The sequence below is a fragment of the Procambarus clarkii genome, unplaced genomic scaffold, assembly GCF_040958095.1.
Source record: "Procambarus clarkii isolate CNS0578487 unplaced genomic scaffold, FALCON_Pclarkii_2.0 HiC_scaffold_223, whole genome shotgun sequence".
Lineage (NCBI taxonomy): Eukaryota > Metazoa > Arthropoda > Malacostraca > Decapoda > Cambaridae > Procambarus > Procambarus clarkii.
Genome location: NW_027189256.1, coordinates 198,176 through 218,978, shown reverse-complemented (window position 1 = coordinate 218,978; position 20,803 = coordinate 198,176). Strand labels below are relative to the sequence as shown.

At 42.3% G+C, this 20,803-nt stretch overlaps 1 protein-coding gene across 1 annotated transcript in view; it reads left to right on the top strand.

The window, feature by feature from the left end:
* The window catches only part of LOC138361178 (tripartite motif-containing protein 59-like), a 42,165-nt gene that overhangs the window by 3,186 nt on the left and 18,176 nt on the right, over window positions 1-20,803 (top strand). Inside the window, exon 2 of the mRNA XM_069320615.1 lies at window positions 11,234-11,304. Within this exon, the coding sequence (XP_069176716.1) occupies window positions 11,299-11,304 (6 nt within the window). The 5' untranslated portion in view covers window positions 11,234-11,298. The remainder of the gene's footprint in view (window positions 1-11,233; window positions 11,305-20,803) is intronic.

The following is a 20,803-nucleotide window of genomic DNA, read 5'->3' as shown; positions in this document are numbered from 1 at the left end:
TATGAATATAAATTGTTTAAAGAACAGTAACTTTTCTAACAAATGTACATTATACTCTACAGTCTGTACATGAAGTACAGACCACTGTACATGAAGTACAGACCACTAGAATCACACTACTGCAGTACACTTATATCATATAAACTACACTTTGTATATTTAATGTCATTAGAACTGTGCTGTACAGCTCAATTGGTACTCCCAGGTAAGTTATGGCTAGTGCTGGGTGCTGGTCCAGTTGCCTGGGCATCCTTGGAAGGTGAGTCCTTGCTAGTGCTGGGTGCTGGTCCAGTTGCCTGAGCATCCTCGGAAGGTGAGTCCTTGCTAGTGCTGGGTGCTGGTCCAGTTGCCTGAGCATCCTCGGAAGGTGAGTCCTTGCTAGTGCTGGGTGCTGGTCCAGTTGCCTGGGCATCCTCGGAAGGTGAGTCCTTGCTAGTGCTGGGTGCTGGTCCAGTTGCCTGGACATCCTTGGAAGGTGAGTCCTTGTTAGTGCTGGGTGCTGGTCCAGTTGCCTGGACATCCTCGGAAGGTGAGTCCTTGCTAGTGCTGGGTGCTGGTCCAGTTGCCTGGACATCCTCGGAAGGTGAGTCCTTGCTAGTGCTGGGTGCTGGTCTAGTGGCCTGGGCATCCTCGGAAGGTGTGTCCTTGCTAGTGCTGGGTGCTGGTCCAGTTGCCTGGACATCCTCAGAAGGTGAGTCCTTGCTAGTGCTGGGTGCTGGTCCTGTAGGCCTACTGTGAAACCGTACCAAAAGCTTTTGAATCTTAGTTTGTTTCTTTGTTGTGAGCTTCATTATAATATCTTTCATGTCCTTTAGGTGCTGGTAATAATTTGTCAGCTCTTCATTATCAGTTACAGCAACCAAATCAAGCAGATCATTAACCTTTTGCAATGATGCAGCATATGGAATAGATAACACAGTATCATCTTCCTCTTCCACATCCTCATCATTATTACCAGTAACACACTGGATAATCTCATTATCAGTTAATTCACTATAACCTGGATCATCAGCATCATTATTTAACCACTCATTCACATCAGAAAGTTGCAAATCTTCCTCACCTGCATCTCTGAATGTCTCAAAAATCGCATTATCAAAGCCCTGAAAATCATAGTCATCTTCGTCTTTATTCTAACCAGGTACGGACTCGGAATTTTATTCCATGCATTCTTTAATGTGGTGACCTTCAACTCGCTCCATTCCTTGGCCTAGTTGTAAATTGCATCTTTAATTGAATATTTCGTGAAATTTTCTAGTGTTCTACTAGCCTTCGTATCCTTATTAGGCATCTCGTCTTCCTCAGACAGCAGAACTTCCATAATATCTGAATTCATAGCTCTTTTATAAAGCCTTTGAGAGCATAGATAACCCCTAATCCATTGGCTGTATTACAGATGTAGTATTTTGTGGTAAAGCCATACATGTTATTTTGCCATCAGGTGATGTTAATTTAGCAATGGGGTGAGCTGGGGCATTATCAGTCAACAACATTGCCCTTACCTCAGCTGGATGAATTCTACACATAAAACAACTTGTAACAGTCATTTGACAACTTGTAACTTGTACAGTACATTAAATTTTGAGCATGCCTATAAAATAAGCACAGGTCATGTCAACGCATTGGGCCTGGATGAGATGACTGGCACCATGTGCTTCTCCTCTTCCTGGGGTAAAAATGTCGGGCTCGCGCGCGAAGGATTTTCGTGATAAATTTGAAAAATTTTTACTGTTTGAACTCATTTAATCATCTGCTGCTTTTTTACTTCTTTACAAAAGTGATTCTGGAACCAATCCTCAAAAATAATCTGTGTGAACCAGGCATTTTTTGTGTTGTAGTAGATGACAGGTAGTCTGTTCATGCAGTTTTTCAATGCTCTGAGGTTGGCAGATTTCCCAACAATTGCGTACTTTGTTCGGTGACTGCCATCTGCGTTACAGCACAATAATGCTGAAAATCTTTCCTTCTTTACCTTGCAACCAGGAATACCCTTCTCAAGCCTGAAGGCCAAAGTGTTTCTTTGAAGGTATTTCCAGTTAAAGCCTGTTACATCTGCATTGTACACTTAAAACCAGCTTAGATTATTTGATATAATGTACTGAAAAAGTTTATGCTTATATGCATTAGCACTTCCAACATCTGCACTTAATGCATCGCCACAATTTTTCTTGTTAATGATGCCATACCTCTCTTTAAATTGACATACCCATTCAATACAAGCCTTGAAATTGTCTATGTTTAACTTTACAGCAAGTCTTTCAGCTGCATTTCTAATAGAATCAACTGAAACAGCAATTCCTTTCGTACCATGCTGTGTAAACCATTTAAATACAGACGAGTCCAAATCCGTATACTTAGCAGACCTCAATTTTTTCTGTTGCTTATTGCATCAGTTTGAGCAAAGAATTTCTTAATATTATCCTTCTGCTTTTTTATATCACAAACTGTAGCTTTACCGTTGTTGAATTCTTGGGCGAGTCGAGTGACAAAGTATCCATGCTCTACTTTCTCTGTCAAGTCAACTGTCTGATAAATTGACAAATATTTTCTCTTTTGTTTTATACCTTCAATACCATGAATGCTGCTCTGAGACATCTTGGCAGATTAAATGAGTTCAAACAGTAAAAATTGTTCAAATTTATCACGAAAATCCTTCGCGCGCGAGCCCGACATTTTTACCCCAGGAAGAGGAGAAGCACATGGTGCCAGTCATCTCATCCAGGCCCAATGCGTTGACATGACCTGTGCTTATTTTATAGGCATGCTCAAAATTTAATGTACTGTACAAGTTACAAGTTGTCAAATGACTGTTACAAGTTGTTTTATTTAAAATATTATTACAATGGGGCCTCGACTTACGATGCTAATCCGTTCCCAGAGATGGATCGTAAGTTAAAGTGATTTTTCCCATGAGAAATAAAGGAAATTGAATTAATCCGTTCCCCACTCTCCAAAATATTAACATACAAATACATTTTATACTGAATACAATGTTTTTTTTTTTTCTAACTACAATACAGTACCTAAGTTGATCTTACCTTTATGGAGGGGTCTTGATGACGTATGGAAGATGGTGATCAGGGGGGAGGAGGAGAGTTGTTACTGTTTGGAAGGGGAGTCCCCTTCCATTATCACATCAGGCAGTGATGTTTTCTCTGGGGTACTCTCTCTCCTACGTTTTTCCTGAATACCACTAGGACCTGGTTGTGGTTCAGTGCTTGTTTGTCTCACTACAAATTTGTCAAGAGACATTTGTTTTTCCCTTCGTTTTAACATTTGTCTGTAATGATTGTAATGATGCATCAGTGTCATTGAATAGGTTAAGGCAACGACCTACTGCAGCTTGATTTGGGCGAGTCGTTTCAGCAAAGGTTTGCAATTCTTCCCATGCTGCACACATTTTCTTAATTGTTGAGGATGAGACATTTTGTACTCTTGTTTCTGCTCAATGGTCATCTTTACATGGGTTTTCATATGTTGAGCCTTACCACTGAATTTCCTGGGACTCATGGCAGGATATATAATAATTACTTTAATGTTCAAAATGCAAAAAATCACCACAAAAGCGGAATTTCTTATAGGCGCGATCGTCACTAAGTGGGTAGCTGTAGTAAACTGAGGCAGGTCGGCCGCGTGACAGGGAACCATGCGCTCGGTCGACCCGAACGTGTACCAACAAATATCGGAAGTTGACGACACCATCTGATGTCGAGTCGCATTTTTCGATGAAATTTACATCATAACTCGAAATTATCGTAAGTAGGGGCAATCGTATGTCAAGGTGCCACTGTATTGTTATAATTAGAGAAATATTGTTAGTTTTGAAGTTTTATGCATTTTATACAGTACAGTTCTGTATTAACCCTTAAGCTGTGCATGGCATACATATATGACAGGACCTGATGGCAAAGTTCAATTTCTCAAATTTTTCACTAATGCTTTCTATTTTTTTGTGCATACTGGTAAATCCTGCAACTTTGTCTAAATGATCACAAACGTAACTTGAAAAATAAGAAAATAAAAAATAATTATAAAATTGAATATTGAAAACTTCAGATTTTAAGATCAGCTGCAAAAATATAAACTATCACCAATTGTTCATTTGGTGTTATTATGCTCTCAGAATAGTATAGGATCTTCATTTTCATAGATTTAGAATATATGTTTTCAGTTTAATTTACTGTAAAAAAATAGTCAATGTGGCATTTGAATTATGCGCCAAATTTAGAAAAAAATTGATAACTACAAACATTTAGGGTTTGTGAAAAATCCATTCTAATAGGATTGTAGAACAGACAACTGTGCACATTATTTGTAACAATGGTGAGAATCGGTCAGAAACTGAATTTTTTTAAGCTGACTCAAAGTTTTAGAGATAATTGAAGTTGAAGTTATCGACAATGAATAGGGTAGTTCTAATTCATTAATTTACTTATATGTTTTAATAAACGTTGTTTGGCATTTGTACTCGAATATGGGAAAGTTGTAGGTCAATATGTGTTGTAATGATGTCAAGAAAAAATCCCCCAAAAACTAAATATAGGGAAAATTATAATGATTTAGGGAATAAAAATGTATATTTTATAAAAGTGATAAAGCCCTAATCTGGTCCCTAATCATCAAAACAGCCTAAAGAGACAAAGAAAATACAATCTGAAATCTGTGAAAAACTCAGTAAAAAAAAATCAAAAAATCAAATCAACTGGCAGAATCAGTTCTGCCAGTTGTGACTGATTCATTTGGTGACCAATTTCATTCTATCTTGACATAGTTAGGGGATGGGTATGCACTCTCCAGGATGTAGAGGTTACAACAAAATGTGATAATAAACAAAGGAGACAAAAAAAAAAAATGGACATTGGTGAAAGTAACAGATATTAACATTAGGCAATGCATTTTTATGATATTTAACAAAATAGAGCATGATAACATACTCATTATTATTGGTATTATTATGTATTACTCAGCAATGCTATACAGACAAAAGCTGCATATTTACTTTGTGGGCACTTCTTGCTACTATTCTTCTTCTTTGTGCATTGGACAAGTGCTTGCATCTCTTTATTACTGCATTATCCCTTATTTCCAGTTAACAGGAGCTGTTCTCCTTATCAACAAAATGTTCTCCTTTTAAAAAAAAATTGTCTAAAATACATTTCTGAACATATTGGAATGAAACTTTCATGATGCTTATGCCAATAAGTTGGAGATTTGTTTAACATTTAATATTAATTTTCACATAATTCAAATATTTTTTGCCCAGCCCCAGCTTTTACAGCCCAGGCTGTAGCAGCTTTAGGGTTAATGCACGTGGTTTGTATTACGTAGGCTGTTAGAGAGGGTGGGGAGGCAGCCGAGAACCCACCCATACCCCCTTCCCCTTTTCTGCCCACCCTCCTTACTCCTGCCCACCCTCCTTATTGCTGCCCACCCTTCTTACTCCTGCCCACCCTCCTTATTCCAGCCCACCTTCCTTACTCCAGCCCACCGTCCTTACTCCAGCCCACCTTCCTTACTCCTGCCCACTCTCCATACTCCTGCCCACCCTCCTTACTCCTGCCCACCCTCCTTACTCCTGCCCACCCAACTTATTGCTGCCCACCCTTCTTACTCCAGCCCACCTTCCTTACTCCAGCCCACCTTCCTTACTCCTTGTTACGGCTCTCTCAGGACGCAACGGGGTTCTTACTCTGATGTTGTTAGAGGAAGTTGTATCCGACCCCAAGCCAGTAGTGGCTTTCAAGGGATGTGATCCGTGACGCAAGTAACTTAAAGGGGGTAGGGAAAGAAAGTTAAGAACTTAAGACTATAATTGTTCCCGTCACCAAATAAATAATATATAAAAGAGTGCACAGGGGGAGGGGTATTAACACTGTACAGGGGAAATACACAATTGTCTTCTGTTGAAGACTCTGGACACAGGCTCTCGGTGCTAAATCCTCGGTGCTTCTTCGTGGCCTCACAACAAATCCTCTGGGAAGCTGAGCCTACCCTGGCCACAGGTCAGCCAAAACACAGGTCCACTGGGGGCACCGCCGTGGAGGCCGTCAACCACAAATCCAGCAGGTCTGCTGGCAGGTTCCGGACCCGCAACGCTGGTCAGGCCACTCCACGAACGATATTAGGGTAACGCCCTAGACAGGAGCCTCGTGTGATACCACCAATCACTCTCCTGTCCTCAGTACCCCAGTGGATAATCGTCTCCAGCAGTCGCTCCCGGGTAATCCTTCTACTGCCACTCCACTGGCAGGGTAACACCACAGTGTTCTTCCGGGGGACGACTTCACAGCTGCTGCAGCAAAGCACAAGTTATGGAGACGGCTGCCTTGGGTAGACTGACTCAACTTCCATCACAGCAGTCCCAGGTCGACTCTGTAAGCAGACACGTCATCAATAACAGGGACACTAAAACACCTCACTTACAGGCTCAGACACAAACGCCCGACATATCCACTCCATAGATGGCGTTATAGTCTGAGCACCACCTCACCAGAGGTCAGCGGCGGCGGTGTTGAGTGCTGAACGGGACTGGAAACTGGCCCTCGTAGCTAGTACACGTCGTCCTCACCAGGTGTCGTCGTCCGTTTGGAGGGGGTTTCGGGAGCTGACCCACAGATGGCGCGGTCGTCACTGCTCCGTGCTCGGACGCTGGATCCGGGTTCGTAACACCTCCCCACCAAAAAGAATTTGGTTTGGGGTTCTAGAAAAAGAAACACAAACCAAATTAGTACGGCGACACAACTCCAAATGGACTCACATGCTTTGTATACTGGAACGGCGAGGCTGTCTCGTCCACAGAACTGTACTGAGGAAAAACCCTGGCACAAAGGGACCTTGAAAATGGCAGGCGATGACCTGCCTGACGTAATTTTCCACGTCTCCACTGCGATGTCAAGCAGGGGCATCATCTCACATCTCTCAAGTAAGGATCGGTGTGGACACGATCTGGGGCGACTCGACACTTCCCTATGTCGTGGCACCGATGATGGCTGGACACAGACGGCATTTCTGGTACCGATCCGGCGGTCCTTCAGGGAGTCGGGCACCTGGAATACAGGGGTCTGATAATTCAGAGTGATAGCGACAGTGGGCAAGTCAGTACTTACTACACACTCCTCTACTAGGCCCACACCTAGTTCCAACAGGGCTGCTTGCTCACCGAAGATGGCATTCGCTCTGCCCACATCAAGTCGACCAACGTTCCGTATAACGCTGTATTGAGGCTCAGCAATCACGCGGGGGGTGTCAACCTGTCGGAAACAGTCACTCATATTATCATTTCTCGTACCTCCTGTATCTACTATTACCTTCCAGGTCCCTTCTTCAACTGCAACACTCACTGTGCAGGTCTCCAATCCCTGGGATCTCTTCACGATGTTCAAGGGAGCCATCATCCTTCGGGTCGTCCACCGGTCCTCACTGAGAGCACATACGAGAATCAAAAATACCGCTAAGAAACATTTGGTTACCTGAGGGATAAGCTTCCTGAGCCTGTAATGTCCATAGCCGGCTACATCCATTAGCCTTGTTTGGACCAAAGAGGGCACTAGAAACTTTGCACATACCTCACATACCTCCGACGTCTGGGGAATCTCTGGCTGGTTCAATACACGCTGTAACTTGCCATACCGCAAGCACACATCCGCCTTCGCTCCAGACTCGTTGGTATCCGTGGGTGCCCGCACACAAGGCCTCTCTTCTAGCTCGGGTACTTCTGCTATCGTAACCGCATGTTCCTCATCGGGAGAAGAACCAGGAGACACTGTTAGAATACTGTCGATCTGCGGGTGAGAGGAAGGATTAAACATACTTACATCCGGGTCTGTCTTTACCTGGACATTACCATTGCCTGTTACCTCAGACCATGCTGTTCCGGTAGACTCGTCCGCAACCTTGGGAAGATTGATGCTCCAATCTGTCACAAAGTCGTTGGCTAGTACCACGTCAATCCCAGCCACAGGGAGGGTATCGACTACTGCCAATGCACATGTGCCGCTGAAGTAAGGCGAGTCGAGATGTACCGTCACTAAGGGGGCGATGTACTGCGTCCTAGGAAACCCAACCAGGACAACCTTTTGTCTCCCATCCACACTTACTCGCTCGGGTAACGAGTTCTTCACGATCAGGGACTGGGCTGCTCCACTATCTTTGAGCACTACTACAGATCTACCAGTATGATCACTCGTTACATACCCGCTTGAAGTGTGAGGGGCGAACAAACTTGATCCTTCCTGTGTCGTCGTCGACTGGTTTCCTGCTGGTGGTGTAACACAGCTCATCATCATCACTTCCCTACGTGCGCCACCACCTCTTCTGCCTCGGCACATAGCAGCTACATGCCCTTTCTGCCCACAAGTCCAGCACACCATATTCCTCCTCGGGCTCCAGTGTTTCGGACTGCTAGGACTTGTTCTTCGAGGGCTACTTGGGGGCGTCTTCTTAGCGCTTCGTGGGACGGGGGTCTCCTCTTCGTCCTGAGGTTTATCAAACCGGCGTTGGTAATGCCTTGGGACGTACTTAGCAGACGGCCTATGAGTCAGGATATATTCCTCAGCCATTGTGGCTGCTGCACTCAAGGTCTCCACCTGCTGCTCTTCTAAGTATGTCTTCAGGTCTACAGACAAACAATCCTTGAAGTCCTCTAGCAGTATAAGCTGCTCGAGGTCTTCCTTGGTCTCCACCTTCCGAGAGGTACACCATTCCTGAAAAAGTCGCTCCTTGATGGTGGCGAATTCGGTGAAAGTGTGCTCTGAGGTCTTCAGGTTTCGGAACTTCTGCCTGTACGCCTCAGGTACCAATTGGTACGCCATGAGCACAACCTTCTTCACCTTGTCGTAATCGCCGGAGTCGTCAAGGGATAACGTAGAGTAGGCGATTTGGGCCTTCCCAGTCAAGACTGACTGTATCATGATGGCCCAATTCTCCCTTGGCCACTCCAAAGAGGCAGCGACTTTCTCGAAGGCTGCAAAGAACTTTGAAACTTCCCTCTCATTGAATTTGGGGACCATTTTGATGTTCCTTACCGGATCGAAACCGCTGGTGTCCGTTGTTGGCCTCCGACCACCGCCTAATCGCAATACTTCTAGTTCATGTTGTCTCTGTCTTTCTTTTTCTTCTCTCTCTCGCTGTTCTCTTTCTCGTTTCTCTTCTCTCTCTCGCTCTTCTCTTTCTCTTTCTCGTTCTTCTCTCTCTCGTTTCTCTTCTCTTTCTCGCTCTTCTCTTTCTCTTTCTCGTTCTTCTCTCTCTCGTTTCTCTTCTCTTTCTCGCTTAATTTCCAAGGCACGCATCTTGACAGTTAACAAGCTTATATTCAGCTCACCTGCATCACTGTCAATGTCACTACCTTTATCTTCCTTTTCCGTGGAAGCTATTTCTTCACTTTCCTTTGTACTAGGAGTTTCGCCTTCCTGTTTCTCTTCTGCCTTCAAGTGCCGGTGAACCTTGGACAAGATCTCCAGACGGGAATCACTGGCACGGATCTTGATCTCCAGGTAGGCGCTCACTAGTACTAGTTCCTGTTTGTTCAGATATTTTAATCTGGCAAGACAGTCCTCTCTGTTCAGAAAAGCCTGAACATCGTCCAGATCATCGATGGTAGCTTTTTCTGCCATTGTCACAGATGGAACACTTAGCACTTAACACACCGCTTACACGTTAGCACTTAACGCACCGAGCACTGTTCTACGTCAATATTGCACTTTATCGCACCAAACACTGCACTTGCCAATATTGCACGTAATCACTTCGGGCACCGCACTACGCAATATCGCACTTAATCACAGCGAACCCTTCGCTCTACAATATTGCACTGAATCACTGAGCACCGCACTAGTCAATATTGCACTTAGTCACTCTTGAGCACCGCACAGGACGTATAACGTCACAATCGCCACACAGGGGGAATTATATACAGGGATTACGCCACTTCACCACCCCTGTCAAACATACTTAACAAGGGGACGGATCCCGCTGGGGATGCCAATTATGTTACAGCCCTCTCGGGACGCAACGGGGTTCTTACTCTGATGTTGTTAGAGGAAGTTGTATCCGACCCCAAGCCAGTAGTGGCTTTCAAGGGATGTGATCCGTGACGCAAGTAACTTAAAGGGGGTAGGGAAAGAAAGTTAAGAACTTAAGGCTATAATTGTTCCCATCACCAAATAAATAATATATAAAAGAGTGCACAGGGGGAGGGGTATTAACACTGTACAGGGGAAATACACAATTGTCTTCTGTTGAAGACTCTGGACACAGGCTCTCGGTGCTAAATCCTCGGTGCTTCTTCGTGGCCTCACAACAAATCCTCTGGGAAGCTGAGCCTACCCTGGCCACAGGTCAGCCAAAACACAGGTCCACTGGGGGCACCGCCGTGGAGGCCGTCAACCACAAATCCAGCAGGTCTGCTGGCAGGTTCCGGACCCGCAACGCTGGTCAGGCCACTCCACGAACGATATTAGGGTAACGCCCTAGACAGGAGCCTCGTGTGATACCACCAATCACTCTCCTGTCCTCAGTACCCCAGTGGATAATCGTCTCCAGCAGTCGCTCCCGGGTAATCCTTCTACTGCCACTCCACTGGCAGGGTAACACCACAGTGTTCTTCCGGGGGACGACTTCACAGCTGCTGCAGCAAAGCACAAGTTATGGAGACGGCTGCCTTGGGTAGACTGACTCAACTTCCATCACAGCAGTCCCAGGTCGACTCTGTAAGCAGACACGTCATCAATAACAGGGACACTAAAACACCTCACTTACAGGCTCAGACACAAACGCCCGACATATCCACTCCATAGATGGCGTTATAGTCTGAGCACCACCTCACCAGAGGTCAGCGGCGGCGGTGTTGAGTGCTGAACGGGACTGGAAACTGGCCCTCGTAGCTAGTACACGTCGTCCTCACCAGGTGTCGTCGTCCGTTTGGAGGGGGTTTCGGGAGCTGACCCACAGATGGCGCGGTCGTCACTGCTCCGTGCTCGGACGCTGGATCCGGGTTCGTAACACTCCTGCCCACTCTCATTACTCCTGGCTACCCCCCTTTCTCCAGCCCACCCTCCTTACTCCTGCCCAGCCTCCTTATTCCAGCCCACCCTCCTTACTCCTGCCCACCCTCCTTACTTTTGCTCAAAGCATAATACCTAAAAAAAATTATTTAATTTTTCTAAATATTTACTGTGTTTTGGTGGGAAAAATTTAGTCATAGAAACCTTAAATTTGTTTTATTTTGCCTTAATAGGTAATACTGCTTCCAGTCTCTGCTCGGCTACCCAGGACGATAGCAAACACAACTTCTGCCCATTAATGATGGTAAGGACAATTTTATTCTTACTGTACTACCAGTGTGTGTGTTTATCATGTTGATGTCGATATCTAGTGATTGTGAGTGTATTAATCAAGATATTTTCATTAACTAGTGTATTAATGTTGGTGTTGTCATTTACCAGTGATGGCGAGTGTATTAATTATAATCATTACCCAGTGATGGTGAGTGTATTAATCATATTGGCATTACCCAGTGATGTTGAGTGTATTAACCCCTTAACTGCGTTGCCTCCAAATATGACACCCCCGCAGTGCGCAGGAAATAAATTCTCTGGAATTTTTTTTTTAAAGTGTCAAAAACCCTTCCCTGAATATGGGTATGTAAAAAAAAAAAATCGAAATTGTACTTTGGCTGCTATGGGGTCCATAAGTTGGGGCGTGACGTCATCATTCCCCATTCGCCCGTGACGTACGCTCCCGGGGCCAGTAGGGCGCGGGGCGCGCGAGTTGCCGCAAATATATTTTTTTTCATTTTTTGCGCACAGTTCCAAATACATTTTATTTGTTTTTACGTGCTAATTCTATGTATAATGAACACGTACACTATATTATGGCAGTAAAACATCCGTACTGTCCGAAGACACTGTGTTACGTGCAAGACACATGTGTACACGTATGTTGCACATATTTACCATGTATCATGCTAATTTATGTATATATACAATCTATTTACACACTATACACTGTCACACAGTATATACATTCACCATCAACATACACAGAACTCCTCGAGTGTGAGCAGCCACACCCAGCCAGCCAGTCCTCTCTTATTCCTCCAACATCGTACTCACTATCACCCCCCTCCTCCCACATTCACACCAATGTTTCAGGTTCATTTATGTATATTTACAACACATTTACACACTCTGCACTGTCACACACCATAAACACACTCAGAACTCAGCAAGTGTGAGCTGCCACACCTAGCCAGCCAGGCCTCCCTCTCTCCAACATCGTACTCGCCATCACCCCTCCTCCCACCATACTCTTACTGTTTATATTACACTATTTACATATGTGATGTATACCTATCTACATGTTTTATTCACCAGAACTATGCAAGTAAGCCGGTATTGTGTCCTAACAGTACAGTTGCTACCATACACTGCATGAGAAATCACACAGCAGACGACGCTGCGATTACGACGTCACCTCCCTCACAAAAATAGCTCCTCCCAACATACTCTTGTTGCTGTTATTATACTATACACACACACTGTATATACCCATGTACATATGTGTTCCCCGTAGTGAACCACTAAGCTAGTATGGTGAGCAAAACAAGATTGGCTCCCACACACAGTGGAGGCTACCTCAATTCTCTCCCTCCCTCCCTCACCAAAATTCCTCCTTCCACAATACTACGCACAATGCTAATTATAACCACAATCCTGGTCACTAATTCCTGTAAATGAATAATTGACCACACGTTTATTTTGAAAAGGAACCTAAGAAGTCATTTGAAGATTCCAAATGGACGAAATAATGCTGTGGTGCTGTGAACATCGTGAACAGCATTGAATCACTGATATTTGAACATTGTTCCAGGTCATTATCACACTCAGGCTCTTCTATAATACTATCATGGCTAAATAATACAGATTATATATATATTTTGACATTATTAGGCGATGCTGTGGTCACACGCTGAACAGCAGTGCTGTGCACTCATACTGCATGCGCCGGTCTTAGTTGCTCACTCACTACTGAGGCTCCAACACCCGGGAATGTGGACCACGATTTTTTTTAAAGATGGCGTCTGTTTACAAGAGCCCTGAGGAAGCTGATGTGAACCCCACGTAGCCGCGGGAGTTTTGAATGGAACGTGAAAAATAAAAATACCCGGAGGCGCGTTACGCAAACAAGACGTGGGCCTGCAGGCGCATTGCGCAGTTTAAGGGTTAACCCTTGTGTTGCTAAGGGCTATTTGCATCTTGTCACCCAAAGGTGCATAACAAAAAAGAAAAAAAATTGTTTCCTAACCTGTTAATTTGTGTTCCCTGACCACAAGAGAGAAAAAAATTAATCGTACATGCAAATGGCATAAATGAGTCGACAATATGAGCGATGACGTCACACCCTGCATGCTTGCTCATGCAAGGTGCGGCCCAGAGGCATCGGGCGCAGTCTTCAAGCAGCCAGAATTGCTACGAATTTATTTTCGCGGCATTATTTATAGTGTCTACGCATATTTTATCACAAATATTCACTAATTGTGTTGCATATAATGTTACTTCATGTTCAATGGTAATAAATGTTGCATACATTGAGTATACACATGCGCACAAAAATGTTTTCCCATTATGCCAATATAATATGTATTCACATTGTTCATTATTATATTTACACACACACATGCACACACTATTTACAGGTTTTTGTAATATTATTGCACATTTAAGAAGTCTTGGAGAGAGTGGTAGGCATTGAAGCAGTTGACAGCACATAATGGAACTGCACACGCTTCACACCATGTTTGCACATGTTTACGTTTCTGATCTCTTTTTTTTTTGTTCTACAAACTAAGCAATCACGTTGGCCTATTGCATGCTTTCCAGCTGGTGGCAAATGTTTTAGTCTGTGTGCTTGAATGACCTCCATGTGAGCGTGCCTGGGTGTAGCAGCATGCTGCAACACTGGGTTCATGATGGGTCTTTGTATGCCAGGAACATCTTTGCCAAACTTTGCTAATAACTGTGTCCCAAGTGTAAAAGCAAACGAACGGAAACTTGGTTTACGTCAAGTTTTCACCAGATACATATTATAGCTATTCAGCATGCTTATGTCAACAAGACGGAAAAACACTTTTTTCGTCCACTTCAATGTTTTCCGCACTCACTCGACAGTGCCCACCATCATGTCAGATTTATCAACCAAGCGCATGTTGATATTATAGTCAAGAACACAATCTGGCTTATATACTGGTTCTTGCATTACTCAGTTCACCTTGCCACTGTTCATCATTGTACCATCACGAACGGTTGTCAGCAAGTTCACTTCTCTTTTGTCTTTCCACGTAACTGAACGTATTTGATCACTTTTTCTTAGCTGGCAGTCTTAAACTTCAAGTGTATTGTCAAACACTGGCATTTCCCTTCTTCTTGGCTTTACTGTACCAAACAATCCAGTTCTATTTTAAATCAAGAACCTAGCTGGCAAGAGACTTGTATAGCAGTTATCCGTGAATAAAATGTGGCCCTTGTTCATCCATGGTACCATCAGTGACTTTACCACACTACCTGAGAAACCATGTTGGTCGTTACCGGGAATGTCTACATCACTAGCAGAATACAGAATCGTGTGTAACACGTATCCTGTTTCACAGTCACAAAGAACAAAGAATTTCAATCCAGATCTGTTGCGTTTGGAGGGAATATACTGCTTGAATGCAACACGTCCTCTGAAAAGCACAAGGGAATCGTCAATCACCAGCTTCTGTGCAGGTACGTAGAAATCTCTGAACTTTCCAGTCACTTCATTCATATAGTGTCTGACTCTCCAAAATCTATCATCCTCTGTCCGGTCCTCATTACTTGCAAAATGAAGACACCTGAGGAGTATCTGAAACCTGTCTCAGGACATATATTTCCCGAAGAAAGGTGTTGGAATAGTCTGGTCTTTGCTCCAATAATCTGTGATAGCGTGTTTGACACAATGTTTCATCAACATACATATTGGCAAAAATACATACATTTCACCTACAGTTGAGTTTTTCCAATGCTGCAATCGTGAATATTCTGTTATCTCTTTTCCAATGAGATGAGTCGCATGAAGGTTCATTTGGTGTACATTATATTCCATGAGCGGCTCATCATAAAATGCTCTAAAGTAATCCATTTCACACATGTCCTCACCATTATCAGGGAAAAGGTCTGTAATCCCAACTTCTTTATTGTCAAAGGCAGGAATTAGAGGAATAAAATCGTCACTATCACTCCACACAAGGACACCTGGGGTCCTGCGAGGCGCAACGGTGGCACGACAGCGAGGAAGCGTTGCACACCATGGACCAGGAGCTGTAGCCCGTCTACACAAAGTACGGCCGCTATGTGAACGTGAGGTGAAATCATGTGAACATGAGGGTCTTGGTTCCTCAAGTGGTGCCATACGGCAGCGCTTGGCTGGGCGAGACGCTGCTGACGCGACAAATTCTCGCCCGGTATCACCACTGGTACTAGCAACAGGCACGGTAACACTATGCTCTGAATCCACTTCACTAAAACCAGAAAATGAGTCACCTTCCTCTGACTCGTCGCCCAAAATATCCTCGTACTCTAAATAAGCACAAGAACTGTGTGGTCGTGGGTGAATTGGAGTAGACACTGGGCGAGGAAGCACGGGTGAGCATGTATGCCTCGCCGTGGGAGGAGACTGTATCTCATATTCACTGTCTGTGCTACTATCATCGGTCAATTGTCTGTAGTCCTTATCAATATCAGGGTCATCAAAAATCACTTTCCTCGCCATCAGAAAATAATTCACTATTTATTTGCTCTTGAGTAAGTGATTGCGTGGTGCGTGCGCGGGAGGCGTTTGGCTGTGCATTTGCCATGGTGACCGATGGGTAATTGGGGCCTCCCATGCATTGGTAGCGTGAGCTGGGTTTTTTTTACAAAATGGCAGCTGGTTTACTATAGCCCCTGGGCAGCGTATGGGGGCCCCCCTACCCCGATGGCCATTCAAATCTTGTGCGGTATTCCATCACGTCATTTGCCCAATATATAGCAAGTTACTCAACACATCATATGATGTGTTGCGCAGTTTAAGGGTTAATCATGGTGTTATTACCCAGTTATGTTGAGTGTATTAACCCTCTGAAATGCAAATAGCGCATAATTTTGCTCAATCAGGGGTGCGCATAATACCTTAACCACTGCATTGCGCAAAACGACAAATGCCATTCGCCAATTACTGCGCCAACTGACAAAAGTATTTTTTATTTCTTTGTATACGGTCGAAGCATGCTCGCGGTAGGTTGGGTACAAAATGGACTCTTAGGACTTACTGTGAGAGGCAGCCATCTTGGAAAAAATTCCCAGAATGTCGTAGGGCTGCTGGCTGGGTAAGTACTGAGTGAGCAACAATGGGTGGCACACGCGCCTCTGGCTCCCAAACACCTGTCCAACACGGTGTTGACTTGGGTACAAGATGGATTCCTGAGGTGTTTGCCAGATTGAAAAAAATTCCCAGCATTCCCCACGGTCATGGGCAGGCTCATATTCAAGGTAGCAACCATGTCGTATTCATCCATATCAAGCTCCCAGCCCTAGTCGGCCTTGTTTTCAAGAAAACATCATTTGATGTTGGAATAGAAAGGCATATTGCTTGAAGATGAGCATGCCAATGATTTTGATATCCCAAATCTGGAAAAAGACCTAACACAGGTATCTGCTACTAGTGATATGCATATTGAAGTGAACGATGTGGAGAGTGTGTACAATACACAGCTCTCACAGCCCTGCCATGCCGGACTAGGTCATCACCATCAGTGGAACAACACAAATGAATTTTTGTATGTTCCACTGAACATTTAGTGCCAAATGCAATTCACTTGGACCATCCGGGAATTCGTTAGAGCGGGGTCTGTTAGAGTGATGATGCACTGTATTTGAAAAGAAAAAAATGCAAGAATAGAGAAGTGATTGCAAATATTATTCAGCAGATATGTAAGTAATAAAATTTAGCAGATACTGTATATAAGTAATAAAATTTACCAGATATAAAAGTAAAAATAATAAAGAACAGAAGAGTGGGAAATTAGATAATTAATCAAATTTAGATTCCTAGAGTAAACAAATTAAGATTCAAATAATTAATCAAATGGAATACAAATAATTAGCTAATTTAAGAATTAGATTAATATTGTAATACATGAATATTATACGGTAATAATACAAGATGGGCAAGGATATGCAATATAAACAGGTAATACACAGGCAAAAAAAAAAAAAAGAGAACAAAGTGAGAATTAGACAATTAGATTAAGATTATGAATAAATAAATGGATTCAGATTCAAAATAATTAATAAAAAAGGAAACATAATTAATCAAATTAAAAATTCAGTAATCTCTTAAGATTGTAATACAGTAATATCATATGGTAATAAGACAAGTTGGACAAGGGTATGCAATAGAAACAAACACATATGGGCTGGAAACACTGATGTACTTAAAGCTTAAGAATCCATTAACAATACTGGAATATTAGACAACAAACAAGACTAGTAGCTAATATTAATGGGCAGATATATAAGTGTGAAATTATATTATTAATTTTTAATTCACAAAGTAATGAATTAAAGATTCAGATAATTTGGCAAATTAAGAGTTCAAGGTTTATTACATTTTGGGAAATTGAAGTGTTAGTATCAACAGATAAATGGGTAAGTTGCAAATATTGTAAGCTAAGAATCTGATAACTAGACAAATTAAGTATTCAAAATATTATTACATTTTATAAAATTGAAGTCAATGTAGTAATAGTTATAAGAGGGTAAATTGCATGTATTTGAAGCCAATTATATAAAAAAGAAGCATATATTAATTGATATAAAAAAAACAAAATTTTAATATGGTAAGGCTTGGTCACTTATGTGTTAGTTTCAGCAATGACATTGGAAGTTTGCTGGCTTCCAGTTATGTCACAATCAATAAAGAAAGACAATAATTGTTGGGCACTTTTTATGTCACGTCTTTTGCCTGTTCTTTCTTGCCAATGATTGTTCCATTCCTGGTGCAGCACTGCTTGATAAGATTTAGGTTTTGTTTGTGAACATGATGCAGTCTGTAGAGGAGGATCAACGCTGCTTGGTAAGGCACTCATTAATATAAAGGTTGGTTTTATATTTATAGCAGATTGAATGAGATCTTACTTATCATTGGGATAAGCTAGTTTAGTGAGCTTACCTGTCTGGTGCTTTAGTGATTGTTTTTATCTATTCTGATAGATTTAATAGTATCATTAAAGTTTATCTCTGATCTAATCAGTTGATGAGCTACACCTGAGTAGTTCTCACATTCTTGTTCTTCAGGCAGTTCAGTAGAGCTGATGAGCAAATCATGGAGTTTTTGTTGATCCCTCTTGTTTGGAGAACCTGAAACACTTATAAATCCATTACAGTAGAACCTCGAGTGACGACCGCCTCAAATGGCGAGCAATTTGGTTAACGAACACCTCGATTGCCGACAATTCGTCTTGTTTGGCGAGCACTCGTTTGAATAATGTCAACACCACATGGTGGGGTCGCGCTGCTTCTCGCAGATTCTCGAACGCCTCCGACGATGCAAATAAATTATTTTTCTTTGTTTAACATTATACATTAATAGCTGTGTTAGTGTTTAGTGCCTTAATTTAAACACCCCGCATAGGATAGGGGGCAGCTATAGTGCAGCCATGACCGATAGTTGACAGACACCACCTAGAAAAAAAATCCTGGCCAACATTCCTGGGTGTGAGAGCTTCAATACTGAGCGAGCCACCAAGGCTGATGCATGCAGCATGAGCTCACAGAACCACTGTTCAGCTTGTGACCACAGCATCACCTAAAAATGTCAAAATATATATGTTCATGCTATTATTTAGCAATGATAGTATTACAGAAGACCCCCCTGAATGTGATCAAACTGACCAGGATTCTGATAATAGCAGGATTGTGGTGATATTTAGCACTTTGCTCCATGGTGGGAGGAGTAATGTTGAGGGAGGGAGGGTTGTGGCGTCATCTTCTGACTGTGTGTGGCCACCTTTTATTGACTGGAATTACCACACCAGCTTAGTGGTTCACTATGGTGAACACAAATGTAGATACTTATATATAACGTGTGTATAGAGTGTAATAACAGCAATAGAAGTATGTTGGGGCCACCATTTTGGTGAGAGAGGTGCATCATCTGCAAGACATGTCTTGTTGTTTACTGGTGGCCACTATGGTCTTTGGGCACCGTACAAGCTTAATTGTACAGGTATGGTGAATAAAACATGTAGATACTTATATATAATGTGTGTATATAGTGTAATAACACCACAAACAGTATTGTTGGAGGAGAAATATTAGTGCATCTGGCCTCAAACCAGTGAAGGCGGCCGCCACCAGCTGACTGTGTGAGTAGCTATGTCTTATTGTCTTTACTCATCATACATGCTTAGATGTACAGTTTTGGTGAACAAAACATGTAAATACTTATATATAAAGTCTGTGTATAGTGAATAAAGGCAAAAACAGTAGCGTGAGAGGAGAATGTGGGCAAGTGAGGTGTTGTTGAGGGAGGGAGTGCCAGCGAGTGGCTGGCTGGTGTGTGGCGGTCACTCCTCGTTGCATTTTGACTCACAATACCAACTTAGTGGTTCGTTATGGTGAGTAAAACATGCAGATACCTTTATATAACCTGTGTATATTGTATAATAACAGCAAAACTATTTGTTTATTGTTTTATGAACATAATAATTGAATCACTAATATGCACACCATAATTTTGAGTATAGCGATGGTTCACACATTTTATTATATAAATATATCACAATACACACTACTGAATAATATTACTGCAAAACAACAAAGAAAAAATCAATCAGAGACATTGAAATAATTAGGTAATAATATCTTTGTGGCAACAAAGCCTGACAGCTTGGGCAGAGCAGACCTTGTCTGGCGACTGCTCTGTCAACGCTTCTTTTTTGCCAGACTTTCCCACCCAATTGTGGCCAAAATATGCCACCTATGATTTTTTTGTTATTTTTTCCATGACCATGGAACACAAATGAACACTTTTATAAAACAAAAGAATTTTTTTATTTATTTTTTTTGTTGCGCCTGTGGGTGTTGAAGCCATTATGACCTTTAGCGGCTCAAGGGTTAATGATGCTATTGATGCTGGGATGTTGTAAAGCATTGACTTTTTTTGTAAAAAAAATGAAAGTAATTAAAAAAAAGAATAAATGTCAAAAAGGTTCATTTATTGGTTGTCAGGTAGGCTGCTCCATGTTTCTTAAAAAAAAAAAAAAAACTTTGAAAAACTTTGAAAAAGGACAAATGCCATATAAGTTCGTTCAGCGTTTGTCGGGTAGGCTGCTCCATTATTGAGAAATAAATGAAAAATACAAAACAAATGGAACACATTTGAAACACAGAAAGAGTGTCATAATGGAGCAGCCTATCCGACAAACACTGAACGAACCTTTATGGCATTTGTCCGTTTTTCAAAGTGTTTCAACTGTTTTATTTTTTTATTTTTATTTTTTTTTATTTTAGAAACATGGAGCAGCCTACCTGCTGAACCTCGAATGAATCTTTTTTTGACATTTGTTCTGTTTTTCAAAATTCTTCATTTTTTTTTTAAGAAACATGGAGCAGCCTACCTGACAAACACCGAACGAACCTTTTGCTATACAAAAAAAGAAAAAAAGAAAAAAAATTGAACAAATTTTGAGAAAGAAAAATGTCATAAAGGTTTGTTCAGTGTATGTGAGGTAGGCTGCTCTCCATTA